This window comes from Dipodomys ordii, unplaced genomic scaffold, assembly GCF_000151885.1.
Source record: "Dipodomys ordii isolate 6190 unplaced genomic scaffold, Dord_2.0 Scaffold14, whole genome shotgun sequence".
In the NCBI taxonomy this organism is placed as follows: Eukaryota; Metazoa; Chordata; class Mammalia; order Rodentia; family Heteromyidae; genus Dipodomys; species Dipodomys ordii.
In genome coordinates this window covers 9,823,122-9,841,832 of record NW_012267230.1, presented here as the reverse complement: position 1 = coordinate 9,841,832, position 18,711 = coordinate 9,823,122, and the positions used below count along the sequence as shown (strand labels likewise).

The following is an 18,711-nucleotide window of genomic DNA, read 5'->3' as shown; positions in this document are numbered from 1 at the left end:
GCCGTACCCTTTCACAGCCACCCCACCCCACCCCTTCCAGCCCCCCAGCCCGTGGCAACTCAAACAACTTCCAGTTTCTTTATGTCATCAGAGACAGGGATTGGCTCCTTTAGTGCAAGTACAAGAATGGTAACTGGTAGCAAGGGTGACGGGTGTGAGTCCATTTGAGTGCTTAGAAAGTGGCCTGCACAGGGCCAGCATCCAGTAGCTCCTCATGCTGTGAATACCAAGGCCTTGCTTGTCACAGCTGCCTACCTCCTAATAACTGCAGGACAAGTGACACTGCACATGGATTCCATGACATAGAAATCATGTGGGCGGGGCTGGGAAGGTGGCTCAGTGGTAGAGCGCTTGCCTTGCATGCCTGAGGCCCTGGGTTCGATTCCGCAGCACCACATAAGCAAAAAGAAAAAAGCCGGAAGTGGCACTGTGGCTCAAGTGGTAGAGCGCTAGCCTTGAGCTGAAGAGCCGAGAGACCAGAGTTCAGGCCCCATGACCAGACCCCCAAAAAAGAAAAAGAAATCATGTGGGCTAGGTTAAGCCTTATACCTGGACCTATTCTCATGTTTACTGGCACCTGACAAGTGTACAGCTAGGTTCTAAAAATGTAAAAATAGAATTTTCCCCTGCATGAATCATGTTACTAATATAATTGGAGAAAACAAACTTTAATTAGTTGATGAGACCAGCTGGACTTGTGATCTACCCACCTCAGCCCCAAGTGCTCAAGTTACAGGTGTGCACTACCCTGTCCAGCTGGGAAAATAAACATTTAAGGAAATATAAGCAGAGTAGGGAGGTTCTAGTTGCCTACGAGCATACCATGTGACACATACTTTGTTTAGTTGGGTGGCACTCCCAATAAGAGTGGCAGATGTGATCCTCAGATCTCAGTCTCCTGAGTAGCTAGGATTACAGGTTCAAAGCCAGCCTGGGCAGAAAAGTCCGTGAGACTCTTTTTTTATTTTTGGGGGTCTAGTTGTGGGGCCTGAACTCTGGGCCTGGGTGCTGTCCCTCAGCTCTTCAGCTCAAGGCTAGCGCTCTACCACTTGAGCCACAGCGCCACTTCCGGCTTTTTTCTTTTTGCTTATGTGGTGCTGAGGAATCAAACCCAGGGCCTCAGGCATGCAAGGCAAACGCCCTACCACTGAGCCAACTTCCCAGCCCTCCGTGAGACTCTTATCTCCAATAAACCACTAGAAAACCAGAAGTGGTGCTGTGTCTCAAGTGGTAGAGCGCTCACCTTGAGCTGAAGAGCTCAGGGATAGTGCTCAAGCCCAGAGTTCAAGCCCCATGACCACCACCACCACCACCACCAACAACAACAACAAAAAGAGTGGCTGATGTCTCTGTTGATCAGTTTTTTTTTTGTTGTTGTTGATATACTCAGGCTTAGTAATTGAATCAGGAAGTGTTGAGACTCTTATTTGTACCTCATCGGATGGTGGCAATTTTGTGATTTCAGTTCAAGGTCCAGTGTTTGGGCCACCACTGTAGGATCCAATAATTCCTACCACATCCTGTACCAGGCTCTCTGTTAGCTACCTCATCCATTTCCCATTTGGTTCTCTACCATTACCTGCCCGATAGGCTGGAGGCTGGGCCCAGAGAAGCCAAACAACTTGCAGAATGTGACCCACCTGGCATTTGAACCCAGGTCTTTCTAGCGCCAGTCTCTGTGCTTTTTATACTGTTGTGTTCATCCCATTCTGTTAACAGGTGTCATCTTTTAGCTACACCATATCGAACTGGCCATGATAGGAATAGAGTCCTAGCATCGAAACAGTCAGAGAAATCCTATTTTTAAAATTTATCCGAGACCAGGACTTGAACTTGGTATCTGACACTTTTGCACATTGGCTGAGCCATGCTCCAATCCCAGAAATCCTCCTCATGGGCTTTTGAAATCCTAGGAATCATTTCTCTTCCTCTTCTCTTTCCTTCTCCTTCTCTCTTCCCTCTTCCCTTGTGGCAGTACTGGGGTTTGAACTCAGGGCTTTGTGCTTATTAGGTAGGTGCTCTACCGTTGGAGCCATGCCTCTGAAATATCATCTCAATGGAAAAAGCTAAGGGTGGTCAACTGGGTTGATGGTCCTGTCATGCCAGGTATGATGGGAAGTGTAAACAGGAGGATCAGAGTCCAGGCCAGCTTGAGCAAAAATCAAGACCTTTTCTCAAAAACAACCAAGTGAAGAGCTAGAGTCACGGTCCGGGTGCAGAGCTGTGTCTAGCAGACACGTTTGCATGGCCCGGACGAAGGCAAGAAATGGCTTTGTCTGGCACGCCAGTCTGCAGGCCGTATGAGTGCTTTTCACCCAGGGGAAACATGTCAACACTTCTGTCAGAGCCATCAGGCTTGTGAAGGTGTGACGGTGAGGGCTGGACGCGGCAGCAGCTGTTATGCCAGGAGGAGATGCCCTGTCTACACAGGAAGGCAGCTTCCTCGGGAAAGGCTGGCCAGAGGGGCACACTTCAGATGGAGCAAGAAGCCGGGCTCCAACTTTGCAATTTATCTTTCAAAAGTCAACCTCTCTGTAATGCTTGGAGCAAGAGCATGAAGTAGTTCCTACCATGTTTAATTCTCATAAGAGGTCCCTTCCGCTGTTGGACAGATGAGGAAACCAAGGCTCACAAGGAAGTGATGTGTGCGGGTGTGCATGCTGTCTGTGGAGGTGTGCAAACCCTTTCTTCACATATTCACTTGTGCTCAGTTGTGTGCTGGAGTTGTGCATCTGGAGCGGAGCAGGACCCTGGTAACCTCTTCAGGCATCTTCTTGTCTGTCTTGAGACCCTGGGGCAAGGATGAGCTCCCACCTTCCTGGCTTTGCCAGGTTCTCCTTTGCTTTGGGCTCTTCAGGCACTCAGTGGACTGAGGTGTGAGGGGAGAGTGTGGATCTCATGTGGCATGGCGTGGATGTCACAGGGTCACTTCCCTGCTGACCTGGCTGGATCAACTACAGGACCTATACCCTCGGCTCATTCCCCTCCCCCAAGAGAGCCCTACCTTCTCCTCTGGGCTCCTTTGTGTCCCCAGCACAGAGGGCCTTCCAGCACCTCCTCTGTGGTAGTGCGTTCTGAAAACCTTCTCTGTGTAAAATGATTCCTAATCCACTCACCACCAGCTCTCACGCTGTGTCCAGGGTCACATCAGCGTGTTCAGACAGAAGGAAAGCAAAGCTAACCTCGGTGCAGTGCTTCTAGGCCGCTCTCTCTGGCATTCCAAGTTTTGCTTAAAATACTTTAGGCACAAACCCCATGTGTCCTCTGTGCCTGCGAGTGAGACCAGCATAGGGTCTATTTAATTCAGATGACTTATCACAGATGCCCCCAAACAGATTCGGCAGGCTGCAGCGGGGTGCAAACTGTAATGTTCTCCAAGTTTGAATGACCTGCTAATGGTGCGAGGTAACCTACAGCTTTTCTCATCCAAAATCTATCTCTTTGTGCTTCTACCAGCAGTGTTCGCGTCTGACTATTTGAATTTAAAAAGAGGAGGCTTCCTGGCTTTCGCCACATCACTTTTTTCCCCTTCATTTGTAATCTGGCTTTATAATTACGCCATGATGGAAATACAGGAGAAAATTTCTGACTAATGAGAGGATAGGCTAGTGAATAACGTGGACGCTAACTAGGTGGGTTGGGTCATACTGTGCCACACAGATCATGTACGCATATTTATTGTAAGATTAAAATGGCCACCAGGTCCTGTAGAGGTGCCAGATTCTTTGAAATGCAGCAATATTGTTCTTTTGTTTAAATTGTAATTGTAAAGGTGATGTACAGAGGGGTTACGGTTACATAAGTCAGATAGTACATTTCTTTGTTTAACCATGTCACCCCTCCCCTCATTTTCTCCCAGTTATTCCCTCCCATCTCCACCCACAAGTAGTATTGTTTATTTTTCTGAGAACCCATTGAATATGAAGATAGATTCCTAATTCCAGGAAGTACATTAAATACAGCCCATATTTACCTTTGCACTTGACTTATCTTTGTATAATACCCTGAGAGTTTCTTTTGAAAAGTGGAGATAGCAGTCACAGAGATGCCGATTGTCTTGTTTGTCCTGTTGGATCCTAACAGCTCTCCCTTTGTTTTTCAGTCCTTCACCAGGGCCAAATGGCAACTTGTGGAAACTGGTGAAGTCATTCCAATTATGCAAGGAAGTTGTTAATGAGTAAATTTTAGGTTTCAGGTTGCCTGGCTCTGAAATGCAGTGTTTGAAAGCCTGTGTTCTTGAGTGCAGCTTGAGCTATTATTAACATAAATAGAGAAGCATGGTCTTCTCCTGGGATATAAAATGGCTATTCTCTCTATTTCCAAACTAGCCTCTCATCTTCAGGAAAGATACAACTGAAAAAGGCTTTGTTTGATCAGCCACACATGTTGACTATTGAGATTTGGTGTTCAGTTGATCCTCTCCCTGCTGACCGGTTAGTGGTGATGTGTGGAGAACAGATTGGTGTCATGTGCAGTTCTTTTTGGCTCCTCTCATGTCTTGCCATTACTTGAGCTTCTTTTTTTTGGGTCCAGTAGTGGGGCCTGAACTCTGGGCCTGGGTGCTGTCCCTCAGCTCTTCAGCTCAAGGCTAGCGCTCTACCACTTGAACCACAGCGCCACTTCTGGCTTTTTTCTTTTTGCTTATGTGGTGCTGAGGAATCGAACCCAGGGCCTCGAGCATGCAAGGCAAGCACTCTACCACTGAGCCACCTTCCCAGCCCCAAGCTCCTCCTTTTTTTTTTTTTTTGTCTTTGGTTGGTCATGGGGCTTGAACTCTGGACCTGGGCCCTGTCCCTCAGCTCTTCAGCCCACGGATAGCGCTCTGCCACTTGAGCCACAGCAACACTTCTGATTTTCTGGTGGTTAATTGGAAGTAAGAGTCTCATGGACTTTCCTGTCTGGGCTGGCTTTGAACCGCGATCTTCAGATCTCAGCCTCCTGAGTAGCTAGGATTACAGGTGTGAGCCACCACCACCAGGCTTTGAGCTTCTTCGAATACTTCATGTAATCACAAAGCCAATAAAGTCATCTTGACTTGAAAATAAACAGATCAGATAGTGTACCTATATACGCTTAGCCTTGCCTGGCCACGTACTTGGCATTGGCAGCAGAGAGGAGAGAGGCATCTAACTTAATAAATTGGTTCCCCACTATGGATAGGAATCCTTGTACCACAGGGACACACTGGGCAAGTCAGCTGTTTAGTGATCTCTATTTTGTGGACAGAGCCCTCTGCCATCTCTGAAAGTCTGTGCTTTGAAGTAGTTTGTCCAGAAGCACCTGTTAAGATGGTGTAAGATGCTGTATTAGTTGTCTACTGCTTTGTAACGAAGCATACCAGAATTTAGTAGCTTAGACCAAGGAACATTTACTACCTCAGTTTCTGTGGTTTGACAGCAGGGCTTGATCCAGGTCTCTCAGGGCTCATCCTCAGCTCATGGGGAAGGACCCACTGCTGCTCATGGCTGGTGAGGTTCCAGGCTGTGAGCTGGATACCTCTGTTCATGCCATAAGACAGCTCACAGAACAGCAGCTAGATAGCCAAAACTGGCGTTAGAGTCACAATCCTCCTATCTGGCAGCCTCTCAAGTGCTAGAATTACAGGCCTGCCCCCCTTTTCCCAGTTTTCAGTTTTGGGATGCAGTTCATATGCTATACAATTAACCTTTCATATACTTTTAATATACTTACCAGACTGCATAACACCAATAAGTTCAGAACATTCTTACTACCCTTCCAGATGAAACTGTATATCCACTAGAAGTCACTCTTCATCTCTCCTTTCCCAATGTACTGGACATTGTATGTAGATATTTCATACAACATGTGTCCTTGTGTATGTAACCTCTTTTTTTTTGGGGGGGGGTCCGGTCGTGGGGCCTGAACTCTGGGCCTGGGCGCTGTCCCTCAGCTCTTCAGCTCAAGGCTAGCGCTCTACCACTTGGGCCACAGCACCACTTCCGGCTTTTTTCTTTTTGCTTATGTGGTGCTAAGGAATCAAACCCAGGGCCTCAGGCATGCAAGGCAAGCGCTCTACCACTGAGCCACCTTCCCAGCCCCTGTAACCTCTTCTACCTACCACATGCTTTCAAGATTTGTCTGTGTTGTAGCATGAACCAGTCTCCATTCCTTTTTTAAATTGTTATTATAAAGGTGGTATACAGAGGAGTTACAGTAATAGTTATATACATTTTTATATACATATGTGTATACACACACACACACATATTCAGGTAAAGAGTACATTTCTTTTTGGACAATGTCACCGTTTCCCTTGCTCTTTCCCAGTTTTTTCCTCCCAATCCCACTCACAAGTTGTATAGTTCCTTTTTAACATAGTGTCTAGTGAGTTTCCACTTTGTTCACCCTTTGTCCCTCCATTTCTGTGCCTTTCCTTACACTCCCAAAGACAGACAAGTGAGCATACAAGAAAAGAAAAGAAAAGAAAAACAGCAACAAAGAAAATACCTCTTGTTTCTATTTCTTGGAGTCCATTCCGATAAATAGTATTTTATATGATCAGATGCATATCCGCGTTGCCCCTTCGTGTTCTTCTCTTAAAAGTAACCTCCCTTGGTCTCACTGTGTGTGAATGCCTAGCGTCCTCTATAATTTATCATGTATTTCAGATGTAGCTTTTGCATATGAGTGAAAACGTGCCATTTATTTATCTGAGCTTGGCTTACCTCACTTAATGTGATTTGTTCTAGGTCCATCCATTTCCCTTCAGTGATGTAATATGATTCTCTCTAATGGCTGTATAAAACCTCCATTGCTTTTTGTGGATGACTAATACTTCAGCTGTATGGTTAGACCACACAGATAATGGTCATTTGGGTTGTTTCTACTGTCTTGAATAATTCTCTGACTCATGTTTGTGTTAGAGTCTCTGTAACTTAGAATGCATATTTTATTATCGCTTTTAATTGGAAGTAAATCTTTGTGTATGTATGTGTGTATGTGTGTATCTAGAAGTTGAGCCCCAGCCCATTCCCTAGATTCTCTGGTAGATATCCTGGTGGCTCTTCTGGTTCTAAAACAGCTCGCCAGCACCTTATTGTATTAGTGTGGGGAAGTTGCACTAAATGATTAATGTCTTTTTCTTTGCACTAAGTAGTTGCTACCTTATAAAGAGTCTTCTTTGGGCTGGGAAGGTGGCTCAGTGGTAGAGCGCTTGCCTTGTATGCATGAGGCCCTGGGTTTGATTCCTCAGCACCACATAAGCAGAAAAAGCCGGAAGTGGTGTTGTGGCTCAAGTGGTCGAGTGCTCGCCTTGAGCTGAAAAGCTGAGGAACAGTGCCCAGGCCCAGAGTTCAGGCCTTATGGTGACTTAAAAAAAAAAAAATCTCCTTTCTGGAGAAGCCAGAAGAATTTTGAGAGGGTAATTTTCGATGAGTGTTAAAATACTGATAGAAAGTCTCTCTTTTCTTAAAGCTGTGCCAAATCTTTGGAATGTGGATGGAGAAGTTCCTGTCCCAGAACAGAAGCCAGGAGAAGTGGCCGAAGAGCTGGCGAGCTCCTATGAAAGAAAGCTCATTGAGGTAAGCCTTGCCACCTTCCTTAGGCTGGATTCTGCTCATGCGCCTGCGTCCCCAGGTGGGAATGAGGCCCAGCGGCCGAGTGCTTGTCCAGCACTCTGTCTACTCCATCAATCCACAAACAAACTTGAACTTTGGAAAACAAGAAGGAACGGAGAACTGTGGTGGGTGGGCAGGTGAACATGAGTGTCTTGGCGGCCCTGTAAGATCTGCAGTCTTAGCAGCAGGTGGGGCAGGTCATGTGTGAACTGTAGTTGATGCGCTGCTTAAGGAAGAAGACACTGTTGCTCTTGCAGCTCCCAGATGCTGCTGGGAAAAATTTGGGAAATTGCCCAGTGGGGAATAGCTCCGTTCAAATCACCCCAGCAGTTGAGCACAGATCTCAAGCCTTTGCGGTGAGAAGGCTGAGCTCATGGAAGGATAAAAGAGTTTAGTGTTACAGAAGCTAGAGAGCAGCCATTACAATGTTGGAGAGAATGAATGGAGGGACAAGGGAAATCGCACAGCTGAGGAAGAAAGAGCCCATGGCAATGTCAGCCTTGCGGCAGTGCTAGGAGGAAGGCCTTGCCTGCCCCTCCTCCCAGAGAAGGAACAGGAATTCCCAGCCTGCACCTGGTGTCACCTGCTTCTGAGGGGTTGTGGAGTGGAGCAGGCAGAGCTGCCAGGGGAGTGTGGACAGTGCCTTTCCCTGCCTGCCTGGGGGGACAGCCCACCCTGCATTTGGAGTGAGTTAGAAGGCTAGCCCCTACCCCAGTCCCAAACAGCTCAAAGTGTTATAGAATGAATTAGGGATCTAGTAAGATGAGACTCGGGTTCTCTGTGGAGGCATGCCTTCTCCTAGGGCTCAATTTGAGGGGGAACAGAGCTTAGACAATCTGGAGAGGACACTGGACAGCAAGCAGATGGATATTCGCTGAGCATGTGCAGCGTCCTCTGGTTGCCTCTCCATTTCTTGTGGCTTTCCCTGCCCTGAAAGCAATGTCAGTTCTTGGAGATGAGCCAAGAAGATGTAAGGCTGAGGTGGAGATGTCCCTAATTTGAGTTTCCCTTCTTTCATTGATGATTTGTTCGAGGACAGTGCCAGGCCTCTACTACCTTGGGCCTGAGCCTGGGTTACAGAGCAATAAGGGAGTGCCTGTAAGGAGCTGGCTCCCACTTGGGTGAGGCAGGCCTCAACCAGGAAAGAGGGCTGAGGCTGTGCCCAGAGGCCTGCAGCTGCAGCCTCCAAGGCGGTTCTTCTAGGGGCAGCCCCTAAACACAGCTTCCTTAGATTGCTTCTTTCTCCTTCACTAAGGTGGTAGTGATGATGCTCAGATTTCTTTTGTAAACTTCTCACCCCTCGTGAAGATCTGAGACATCAGAAGAGATGGATTTGTCTCTCCAAGGGTTTGGAAGATCAAAGATATTGGACACATCCAAGATACATCTAAGACTTGCTTTTTTGCCTCTTTTAAGTATAATTTCTTTGGTTTAGCCTCATCTCGAGAGATTTTCCCATTCTATTCTAGTAGTTGGCTTCAAGAAAAGTGTAAAATATCCACAGTATTTGGACTTTGATCCTGTATCTCTTCGCTGCCACTGTGGCTTGGAAGGGTACGTAGGATCCACTTCAACTTATTTTAGGTTTGCCATGTTTCTGCTGTGTTTCCCTGGGCAGGCCACATAGCTTCTCTCATCCGCATTGTCTCTGTCAGTGGAATACAGCTGATAAAATCTACTACTGGGTTGCTGTGGGAACTAAGCAGGAGAGCAGAGGCCAGAGCCTGGAGCCCATGGAGTGTCATTGTGTCTCTGTTTCTCCTCTTGTCTGATTTCCTTTGGAGGATGTGCTTCTGTACTGTTGCCTGCCATTTTGGTGGGAACTAATCCCAAGCACTTTGTCTCCTTTGGACAGAGTGGACTCCTGGCTGGGCATTTGACCCACCACAGGGGCTGGGCTTTAATTTCCCAGTCACTCAGGAATGTGTCATGCGTGGGAGCCCACTAGTTTAACAGTGAGCTTCGGTAACATTGCTCTGGGAGACTTGTTAGTCTGCGAGACTCTGCCATTACCTCCTAGGTGAACTTGCTAGAGCTGTGCTGTTTCTAGTTTCTTCTCTGAGCCAGCTTCTCCACGTCATTAACTCTTAATAGTAAATGTTCTTTCAGGTGAGGTTAGAATCTGTTTCTCAGCTGAGTGTAGTGGTGAATGCTTGTAATCCCAGCACTCAGAAGGTTTAGGCAGGGGAATCTCATGTTCGAGGCCTGCCTGTGCTACACAGGGAGACCCTATCTCAAAGATTCAAAGACCATGCTCCCCCTACAATCCCCCCAAATTAACACAGAAGTCTGTTTTTCTTGCTTGAATACCCTGACTTGTAAGAAATGTCTGTACATTTAAGATCGGTAGTTGCTATTTCCTTTCATTTCCACTTCTGCTCTCTGCCCACAAGAGCCCAGCTCCGTTACACTGCCTCTGCCTGCCCAGCCTGGCTGTGCAGCCGGCACCTGGCTGCCTGCTCCCTGTGTGTATGCCTCGGTCCATCCGCTGCCAGCAGAACTCCACTCCCTTCCCCGCAGCGAGGCTCAGCTAGCTGGTGACTGATTTGTCAAATTACAGGGTACTTATCATTTACTGTATGACTGTCGTTAGTCCCTGAATTTTGGCTCATGGGTGAAATAAATGGTATATTAGCGACGTTTATTCTCATTATAATGGCAGAGTTACTATTAATGGAAAAGTAAGCTTAAGCATCAAGCTGGTAAAAAAGAAATACATCCATCATCACATGCTGGAGATGGCTGTGGATGTGATCATCATTCTGATAAAACGCACAAGTTCCCAAGGCAGCTGGACCTTGGGTGCTTGTTCCACAAATTGGCACTGACGCATCCTGACACTTTTGATGTATCCAGGAGTCATTCTCGAACAAGACAAGTGGGCTTTTAAATAAAATATGGGACTCTGTAGAAAGACTCAGAGCTGAGCTCCACATTAAGTTGATGTTCAAGATGGAAAGCATAGTGTTGAGAGGTTTTTTTTTTGCTTTTGTTTTAATAAGTTGCAGAGTAGATTGAGACCAGCTTCTCACCCTGTGCTAGCGGGAAAGGGTGGCTCACGGGCAAAGCTGAGTGTTGAATGGCTTCTTCTGTGTGAGGGGTTCTCCTTTCCATTGGGGTGGTCATGTTTCCCTCTAAAGTATGAATGACTGACTACCACAGCCAAACCTCTGAGGAACTCTTCAGATACGCCTCTCTGCACCCATCAGCTGGCTTCAGCTACTCATAAGTCTTGGCCACTCCTCATCTTTAGTCTGTCTCACCCCAGTCTCTCTCAGTACTCTGAAGGTAAACCTAGATTCCACATGGATATATTCCTAAGTAGTATAGCAATGTATGTTTGAAACATGAGAGTTATAAAAAAAAAAGTCCCACAACAACTGAAGTACTTTATCATACCTAAAAGTCTCACCACAGAGGCCTGTGCTGGTCCTAGTGACTCAGATTGGATATCAGGGAGAACTTTGGGCCTGTTTGGGGAGCCCTTACTCACTGTTCCCTCCCCAGCTTCCTGTCATGCATGTGAGATGGCCATTTCCTGGGCAGTTCTGCTGGCCCTGCCTCTCACATCCATCTAGCTAACATCTCGCAGAGTCATAGCAGTAGGCAGCTATGCTGATCCCTGGAAATGGAGTGACTGGGAGAGGTGGAGGTATGACCACACAGTAGACAGCTTTTCCCCAGCGTTTAGGTGTCCAGGTCTCTGGCAGTGGAGGAGGCAGGTGTGTTGCACACACAACACTCCACCAGTAATTTGTTTATTTATTTTTATTGTGAATGCCTGGGATATAGGGAAGAGTCTTCAGGACGGCTGTGTCCCCACCACTGACTTCTAGATATCAGTTCAGGGCCAGTCCCTCCCACTCTCCTGGGGCCCCAGCTGCTCATCCTAAGCGCATCAATTCCACCCCTAGCACTATACTGCTATACTATACTATCAGGGTTCACACTTAATAGTGCAAGAAAAAAAAGTTCCTATGGCATTATTGTCCCACCTGAAAGCTAGCAATATCTCCAGAATATCACCAGTGGTGCTCCTGCTCCCAGTGCTGGCCACTGTCATCTTCCCACCCCATTTTTCGGATAGAACTTCAGGCATTTGATTTCCTGCTTCCTACGAGGCCTCAGAAGATGCTGGAGCACACAGTGGACACCGCGGCCCTCAGTGGACACTAGGGCCAAAGCTCTGCTGTTTATTTGTGTGCTCTCACTTGTGCTGAAGCCTGGTTTCTGGCACCGTCCTCTGATCTGGGAGCATGAAGTGTTTGAGAACTAACACACGAACTCCCCTACAGAAACACTCAGAAAATGATCCAATGCTCCTTTTTTGGGCAACAGATAAAAATACTTGTAATTATAGTGGCTGTTTTTCAGCTTTTCAGCCCCACACTATTTTGGGCCCATTTTATATTAGCTTTCCTCGTTCAGGCGGGAAGTGGCTTCTGGAAGGTACTTCTGGCCCCTCCATCCCAACAGAAGTCTCTGGTCTTGCTGGGAGGGCTCACAAGATGGCCTGGTAGTGCTGGGTGTGCCTGGCGGAGGCATAGGGCTGTCCTGCCTACTGGAGGAGCCGAGCCTGCTGGCAGCGCCAAGGCTGTGAAGCCCTGTCACTCGTGGTGTGGAGCTACAGCAACACACTCCCACGGGGTCCCTCCCTTGGTGGCCTCCTTCCGGTGAGGGGAGTGAGCATCATCAGCAAGTGATTTGTGGCAGCTAGTGATCTGTTGAGCCACAGAAAGAAGCTGTAGACAGTGCCTGAGGCCCAGAAGCAGAAGAGACATCCTGAAATGTCCAGTGAACTCAGCACCGAGCTGAGCTCCGACTGCAGAAGGGACTTTGCCAGCAAGGGAAGGTGGGAAGGGCAGGCCAGGCTGCAGGAGCAGCACTTGCCAAGGTCAGCTGATGGGTGGACAGCCCAAAGACACCCAGCACCCTCGGTTTCTCATCACCAGCACTGTTAGTCTTTCAGCTAGCAAGTCTTCAGGTAGTACAGTAGGGAAGCTTGCCCTTTGCTTTGCTTTTCTCTGGGCCTGCTGCTCTCTGACAGAGGCATGCATGGACTGCACCTCCACCCTTCGATAGAAATCCCCTTCCTAATCCAGCCAGCTGTTTCTGACCCATTTTGGAAGAGTGAGTTTTGTCAGGCACACTAGTGGTGCTGAGACATGTTTCTTAAAGATGTTCACCTTGTTTTGATCCTGAGGGTCCGGGCTGGAGGGCAGGAGCTTGCACAGTGTGTGGCTGTTTGGCTGGGGAAATGCCTGATAAAATGTGTTGCCTGAGGGTTCCCTGTCACTTTGGAAATGGCCCTTGATGTGTGGTGGGATGCTAGATCTGGCTGGATAGCACCATGCTCTTGTTTATTTCACTGAAAGGGCCTGAAGCCTTCTGTTCTGTTCTCTTCTGCCACGAGGCAGGCCCAAGGAAGGCCCAGTGGCCCACTGGTGTTATGTGCACAAAGACCAGGGGTGGGCTAACCTGTCCCAGCCATACCCGGGGAATGTTAACCTGGGATACTTGGGAATTTTTACCAGGTGTTCACTCACCTACAATGGAAGGAAGTGTGTGTGTGTGTGTGTGTGTGTGTGTCTGTGTGTGTGTGTCTGTCTGTCTGTCTGTCTGAGACTTGACCTCAGAGCCTTGCACTCTCACTTTTTTTTGCTCAAAGCTAATGCTCTACCTCTCGAGCCACCTCTCCATTTTCAGCTTTTTGGTGGTTAATTGGCAATAAGATTCTTGAGACTTGCTTGCCTAGGCTGTCTTTGAACTTTGAACCTCGATTCTTAGTCTCAGCCTCCTAGGGTTTACAGGTGGCCATGAGCCACCCGGGCTTGCTGGAAGGAACTTCAAAGGAGAGGGTAACAACGCTCGACAAGAAATGTACTCATTACCGTACTCATGTAACTGTAACCCAATACGAAGAAATATAATCAACACTAACACACTGTTGCCACAGGTAAGGGACTAAGCTGGGTGTGTCACATCTGTCCTGCTATTTAAATAGCCTTAGGCTGACTACACTGTGGCTCAGGATGGTTGAGTAGAATACCTCAGGCCACCCAGCCAATGTTTTGACCCAGTTTTACTGACCAGTGGCCCTGATCCTGTTACCTCATTGTTCACCAAGGTTCACTGGGAGGGGTGAGGCTTGCCACACATTTCCTGAGATATTTCGAGGCTGTATTACAGCTAAAGGCTTTCCTGAACCTTAACAGAGATTCAGAATTGAACTGGGAGTGACTTTGAGGATTTTAAAAAAAATATAGCATCTCTCAGTTCATTACAGGACAAATTAATCAAATGAATTATGTAGCTCAGCTAATAACTTGCTTTGATCCAACAGCTCTGTAGAACGAACAAATTGGACCTTTTTTTCTTAATTCACTTTGGGGGCTTGTTTGAGTAGATTAAAAATAAAAACAAAAACAATCCTTTTTGTCTATTAATCCTGAGCTGATGTGTTGTTCTGGGGAGCTGCAGGTATCTTGAGAGACTGCAGAGATCTTTGCCAGGCTAGCCAGCTGATGTGTATCTCAGTATCCACTGTGTGGGCTCATTTCTAAACCCTTGTTTATCTCATCCTTCCTCAGTTGCTGTGGGAGTCTTAACACCTACCCTCACAGGGAGGGAAACTGAGGCCGGGTGAGCTCACCAGTGTTTCACCTTACATGGGGATTGATGGGAGAACTGCCGATCAAATTCCAGACTTGAAGCTCTGCTGAAAAACACCTGTAAATCCAAATTGTGAGAGGTGGGCGATCCCCATATTATTCAGAAAGTGAGGATGGACACCAGAGTGCTGTCACCTCGGTCCAAGAGCCTCAGCTGTCCTCAGCCTGGGGACAGTCGTTGCAATGCAGCACTTAGATGTGGCGCCAATGAAAAGTGGCTGCCACGTCTGCTGCTCTTTCTCCTGGGGTGGGCATGTGCTGCCGTGGGGACTCCTCTTGCGGCCTTCTGGGGGACACAAGGTCATCTTGAGCCCTGAGGCTTGTCAGGCACAGAACAGCTCCCTATCTCCTCTTCTCGTGGACTTGTCTTCTTGTCTCTGATTGGCTTTCCTGGATAGTGAGCTGTCTATTTTCTGAGGACTCACTGCTTCTCCCCCAAGGCCAGGAACAACTCCCCAGTCTGTCTTCCTGCAGACCTTCCCTTACCCGGGGCACAGTCCTGTGGCATGTTTCCTCTTAGGATAGAGTTGGGCCCTTCCAGGCCTGCCTGTGTCTTCTGCCTGGCTGACAGCCCTCCTCTCCATCACCCTGCTCAGGACCTCTTTGGGATCCAGGCCTCCCACGGCTGAGTCCCAGGGAGAGAGTGCGCTCCCTCCCGATCCTTGGTTCCCCACCATAATCAAACTGCTGATTCCTTTTTGGGAGACCCAGACCCCAGAGGGAACCGTGACTGTGAGGTCACTTCCTGCTTTATTGGCACCCTCGGTGAGCCTCTATTTTTCAGGTAGATCGCCAGTGTTCCTGAATATTCCTCTCCTTCCCACCCACCTAAGAACTCCAGCTTGCCAAATTGCCCACAGCTTTCTTAACTTTGTTTCTCAAAAAGCAACTCTTTCACAACTTCCTTTATGGCTAATTTTTTTTTTCTCCATCAGCATCCTGCTTTTGCTGCAGTTTCCGTTGACAAAGGTAAATTTTACCTCCAGAACCAGTGAAGGCAGACGCCGAATATACCCTGTCTCCTTGGCATGACTCACAGGTTCCATTTTCAGTACAGCGAGCTCAGCCTTGCCAGGGCAAACTGTCAGCCGTGCTTCTGCCACGGCACGTGCTTGGTAAGGTTCTTTCCCTTCCTTGGAACCATTAAAATGCCCCATCCACCTGCTTCTGTGGCTCATGCAGACAGCTCTGTGCCCAGCTTTGGGCAAAGAATGCTGTTTCTTTAGCACAGATTGGAATTGAGGTTCTCCCACACCCATCAGGTGATTAAAAAAAAAAGTAGCCACTTTAGAGATGGAAAAGAGAGAGACCAGCTTTACAAAACCTTCAAAACTTTAACAGAGATCAACTTCCATGTACCTGTCCTTTCCTCTCCAGGAGCGTGAGTGGAGGGAGCTCAAAAATGAGCCTTTGAGCTCAGTTCTCTCCTAAATGTAGTCCATTTTTGGTTGAAATGGCCCCGTTCCTACTATGCAATATGCAGAATTAATCTCTCCTTCTACAGAAAGCTGGATTTAAATGCAAAAATATTACCTTTTTGTCTTCTGAGCAGTTGTTCCTGGTTTTAAATGAATAGGAAGGTTTTCCCTCTGCTGTGGCACTGCGGGAGAGAGGGACTATCTGTTTCTCCAGAAAAAAAAAAGAAAAAGAAAAAACATCAGCCCTCCTGGTGTTCTGGGCTGAAGCTGCTCAGATGGCCTGAATTTATAGCAAAGTGCTGGTCAATTTCCATGAAAAGTGATAAAATCAAGTGGATAAAATTGGCTTTCAGCAGTTAGAATACCATTTTACATCTGAAACTTTGTGCTAGAGGCCCTTATATATGGGAGAAAGAAATGTAAATTTCCTATAATTTTTCTGACACATCAGAATTATAACCATTTTCATTTCAATAGCATTTTACAGTTTCTTGATAATTTCTAGGCCAGAGAACACTTTTGGGTTCTCTTTTTCCCTTTCCTTCTTATACTCTTCCCTTTTCTCTTCCCCCTTGTCTTTCTCTTCTTCCTCCCTCCCTCTCTTTTTCTTTTTTTCCCCTTCCCTTCTTTCCCTCCCTTTTCCCCTCTTTTCTTACCCTTCTTCTCCCTGACCTTTTCTCACGCTTCCTCTCCCCTTCCCTCCTGGTCCAGGGACTTGCTGCATATCAGGGTCCTTTGTTGTGGGGGTCATACTGTGCAGTGTAGGGTGTTTCTGGCATGTCTGGCTCCACATACTGGATGCAGGTCATACCTTCTCCCAAGCTCTGACAAACAAAAGTGTAAATATAGCCAAATGTGCCCTGCGAGACAGATTGCACCTCTCCTCCCTGCAGCCATTGAGAAGCACTCTTTGGGGGGATGTGCCACTTCTAAGTGTCAGAATCCAGACTGGAAAGAGGCTTTGTGCTTTGTCTTTGTATTTGATTTTATATGTTTGTTTCACTTTCCCAGAGGGAAATAGTGGCTCGCTCCCAAGCATAAGCTCTTTCTCTGCTCTCCTCATCCTCTGGCTTCCTCATCCTCTGCTCCTCAGCCACATCTGCACCTGCAAACAGCCTCCCTTCAGATAGGGCTGATATTGGGAATGGTGGAAGGCAGAAGGTAGCTGCCAGGGGCTGGGAGTGGGGTGGGTGTGGAGATGTTGGCCAAAGGGCACAGATGTGTGGTTCTAAGAAGCTTAACTTGGTGACTGTGGTTACCACCACTGTATTGCTGGCCTGGGCATGCCAGGAAAGTAGATCTAAGTGAATTTGGCTTTCTCTTTCTCATGCAAAGCTGTGACTAGGGGTTGACGGATGTGCTAATTAACTTGATTGTGGTAATCGTTGCTTGGCACCTATATACACCACATCATCACATCACACATCTGATTGTACAGACTTTGTCATGGGGTGTCTGTAGAGCTGGAAGGGAGGTGTGAGCTCTGGGATGTGTCTGCCCAACTTCCAGTCCTAGATCCATGATGCCTGCTGAGTGATCCACTGTGGGCAAGCTTCCTGTTTGCTGGTCTCATTGACACCTCTGGAAAGCAAGAGCAATAGCAGTACATCCTGGTAGTAGCCAGTCCGGGAGTGTGCCCAGGGGTGACTGGGGTGGCCAGGACAGGCAGAGAACCTCTTGTTCTTCAATTGAGCAGCTACCAGGCAGAAGCAAATGTGGCCTGTAGAATGATCCTTTTTTTTTTTTTTTTTAATTGTGAAAATACCTTTCAGAGGGGTTACAATTACATGGGCAAGATAGTGAGTACATTTCTTATCAAGCATTGTTGCCTCCTCCTTTGTTTCTCCTTCCCATCCCTTCCCCTCTCCACTCCCCCACCCCCCCATCCCCCCACCCCGCCAAAGTTGTGAAGTTCGTTTTTTGATGTTTCCCCAGGACATTGCCAGACTCTGATAGTCTGTAGGCTGGCAGCAATAAGGTAGCCAGGCCACGTGGGTTTTGCTGGCAAATAAGGAGTTATTCTTCCCCCTTCCTTTTTTCTCCCCTTTTTTCCCTGCTCTCCCCTTCCCTTCCCACTATTTGTTCTCTCTCACCTCCCCAATTCCCATTCTTCTTGGCAGTGCTAAGAATGGCGCTCCAGTGTTGAACATGCTGGGCAACACTGTTCCACTGAACTATATCCCCAGCTCTTGGTTGTGTTGAGATAGGATCTCAGTATATAATTTGAGCTGGCCTGAACTTCGATCCTTCTGCCTGTACCTCCTGAATGATTATTTTGTTTTCTGTGTGACTGTTTGTGGGCTGTGGCTAATTGTTCCTGTGGTAGCTAATGTGTATGAGGAAGGATTCTGGAGACCTGGGCATTTGGGGATGCTGTGGGCAGTCACATTTTCTTCTGCACTTGGCTTCTTGGAATCCTGTAGTATGTGTTTTTGGTTCCGCCCTTTCGTTTCATTTATGTTCTTGCCCCATGTAGCTCTTCTTACCTAAAAAAGTTTACTCTATAATTCATTTGTTTATATAAATGGCCATATTCTTTTTGGAAAAAGATAAAGTTTTAAACTCTCATTTACTTAGAATGACGTCAGAATATAGTTCTGTGAGACATTCTGAAAATCTGAGCTTTATCCAGAATGTTTTATTCCCAGAGCTGTATAGATCATCTATTTCAGCCGTATGAGTTACTAATTTTCCACGAATGAGAATATAATTAAAATACACTTAATGCTAAAACGCAAGTGAACATAATTTGATCTTTGATAATTTAGAAGGCAGTTAAGGCACTTGCCGTGCCTCAGGGCCGTAATTATGAACATCAGTTATCTAGTGTGACACTATAAAAAGTCTGGCTACATCAGCTTTCTGATTATGTGAAATCTTTGGGAAATGGAATGTATAGCCTCAGTGTGTGCGTGAGCATGTGTGTGTGCAATGTGTATGCAGTGTGTGTGTCTTTTGAGCCCCACATAAATAGCTCAAATATGACTTCATGGCTGCTGAGTGTTAAAAGTAAGAGGCAGGGACTGGAGTTGTGGCTCAGGTAGT

At 47.2% G+C, this 18,711-nt stretch overlaps 1 protein-coding gene across 1 annotated transcript in view; it reads left to right on the top strand.

Annotated features, from left to right (window-relative positions):
• Snx29 (sorting nexin 29) overlaps positions 1–18,711 on the top strand; it is a 177,355-nt gene that overhangs the window by 88,920 nt on the left and 69,724 nt on the right. Inside the window, exon 11 of the mRNA XM_013011677.1 lies at positions 7,435–7,541. Within this exon, the coding sequence (XP_012867131.1) occupies positions 7,435–7,541 (107 nt within the window). The remainder of the gene's footprint in view (positions 1–7,434; positions 7,542–18,711) is intronic.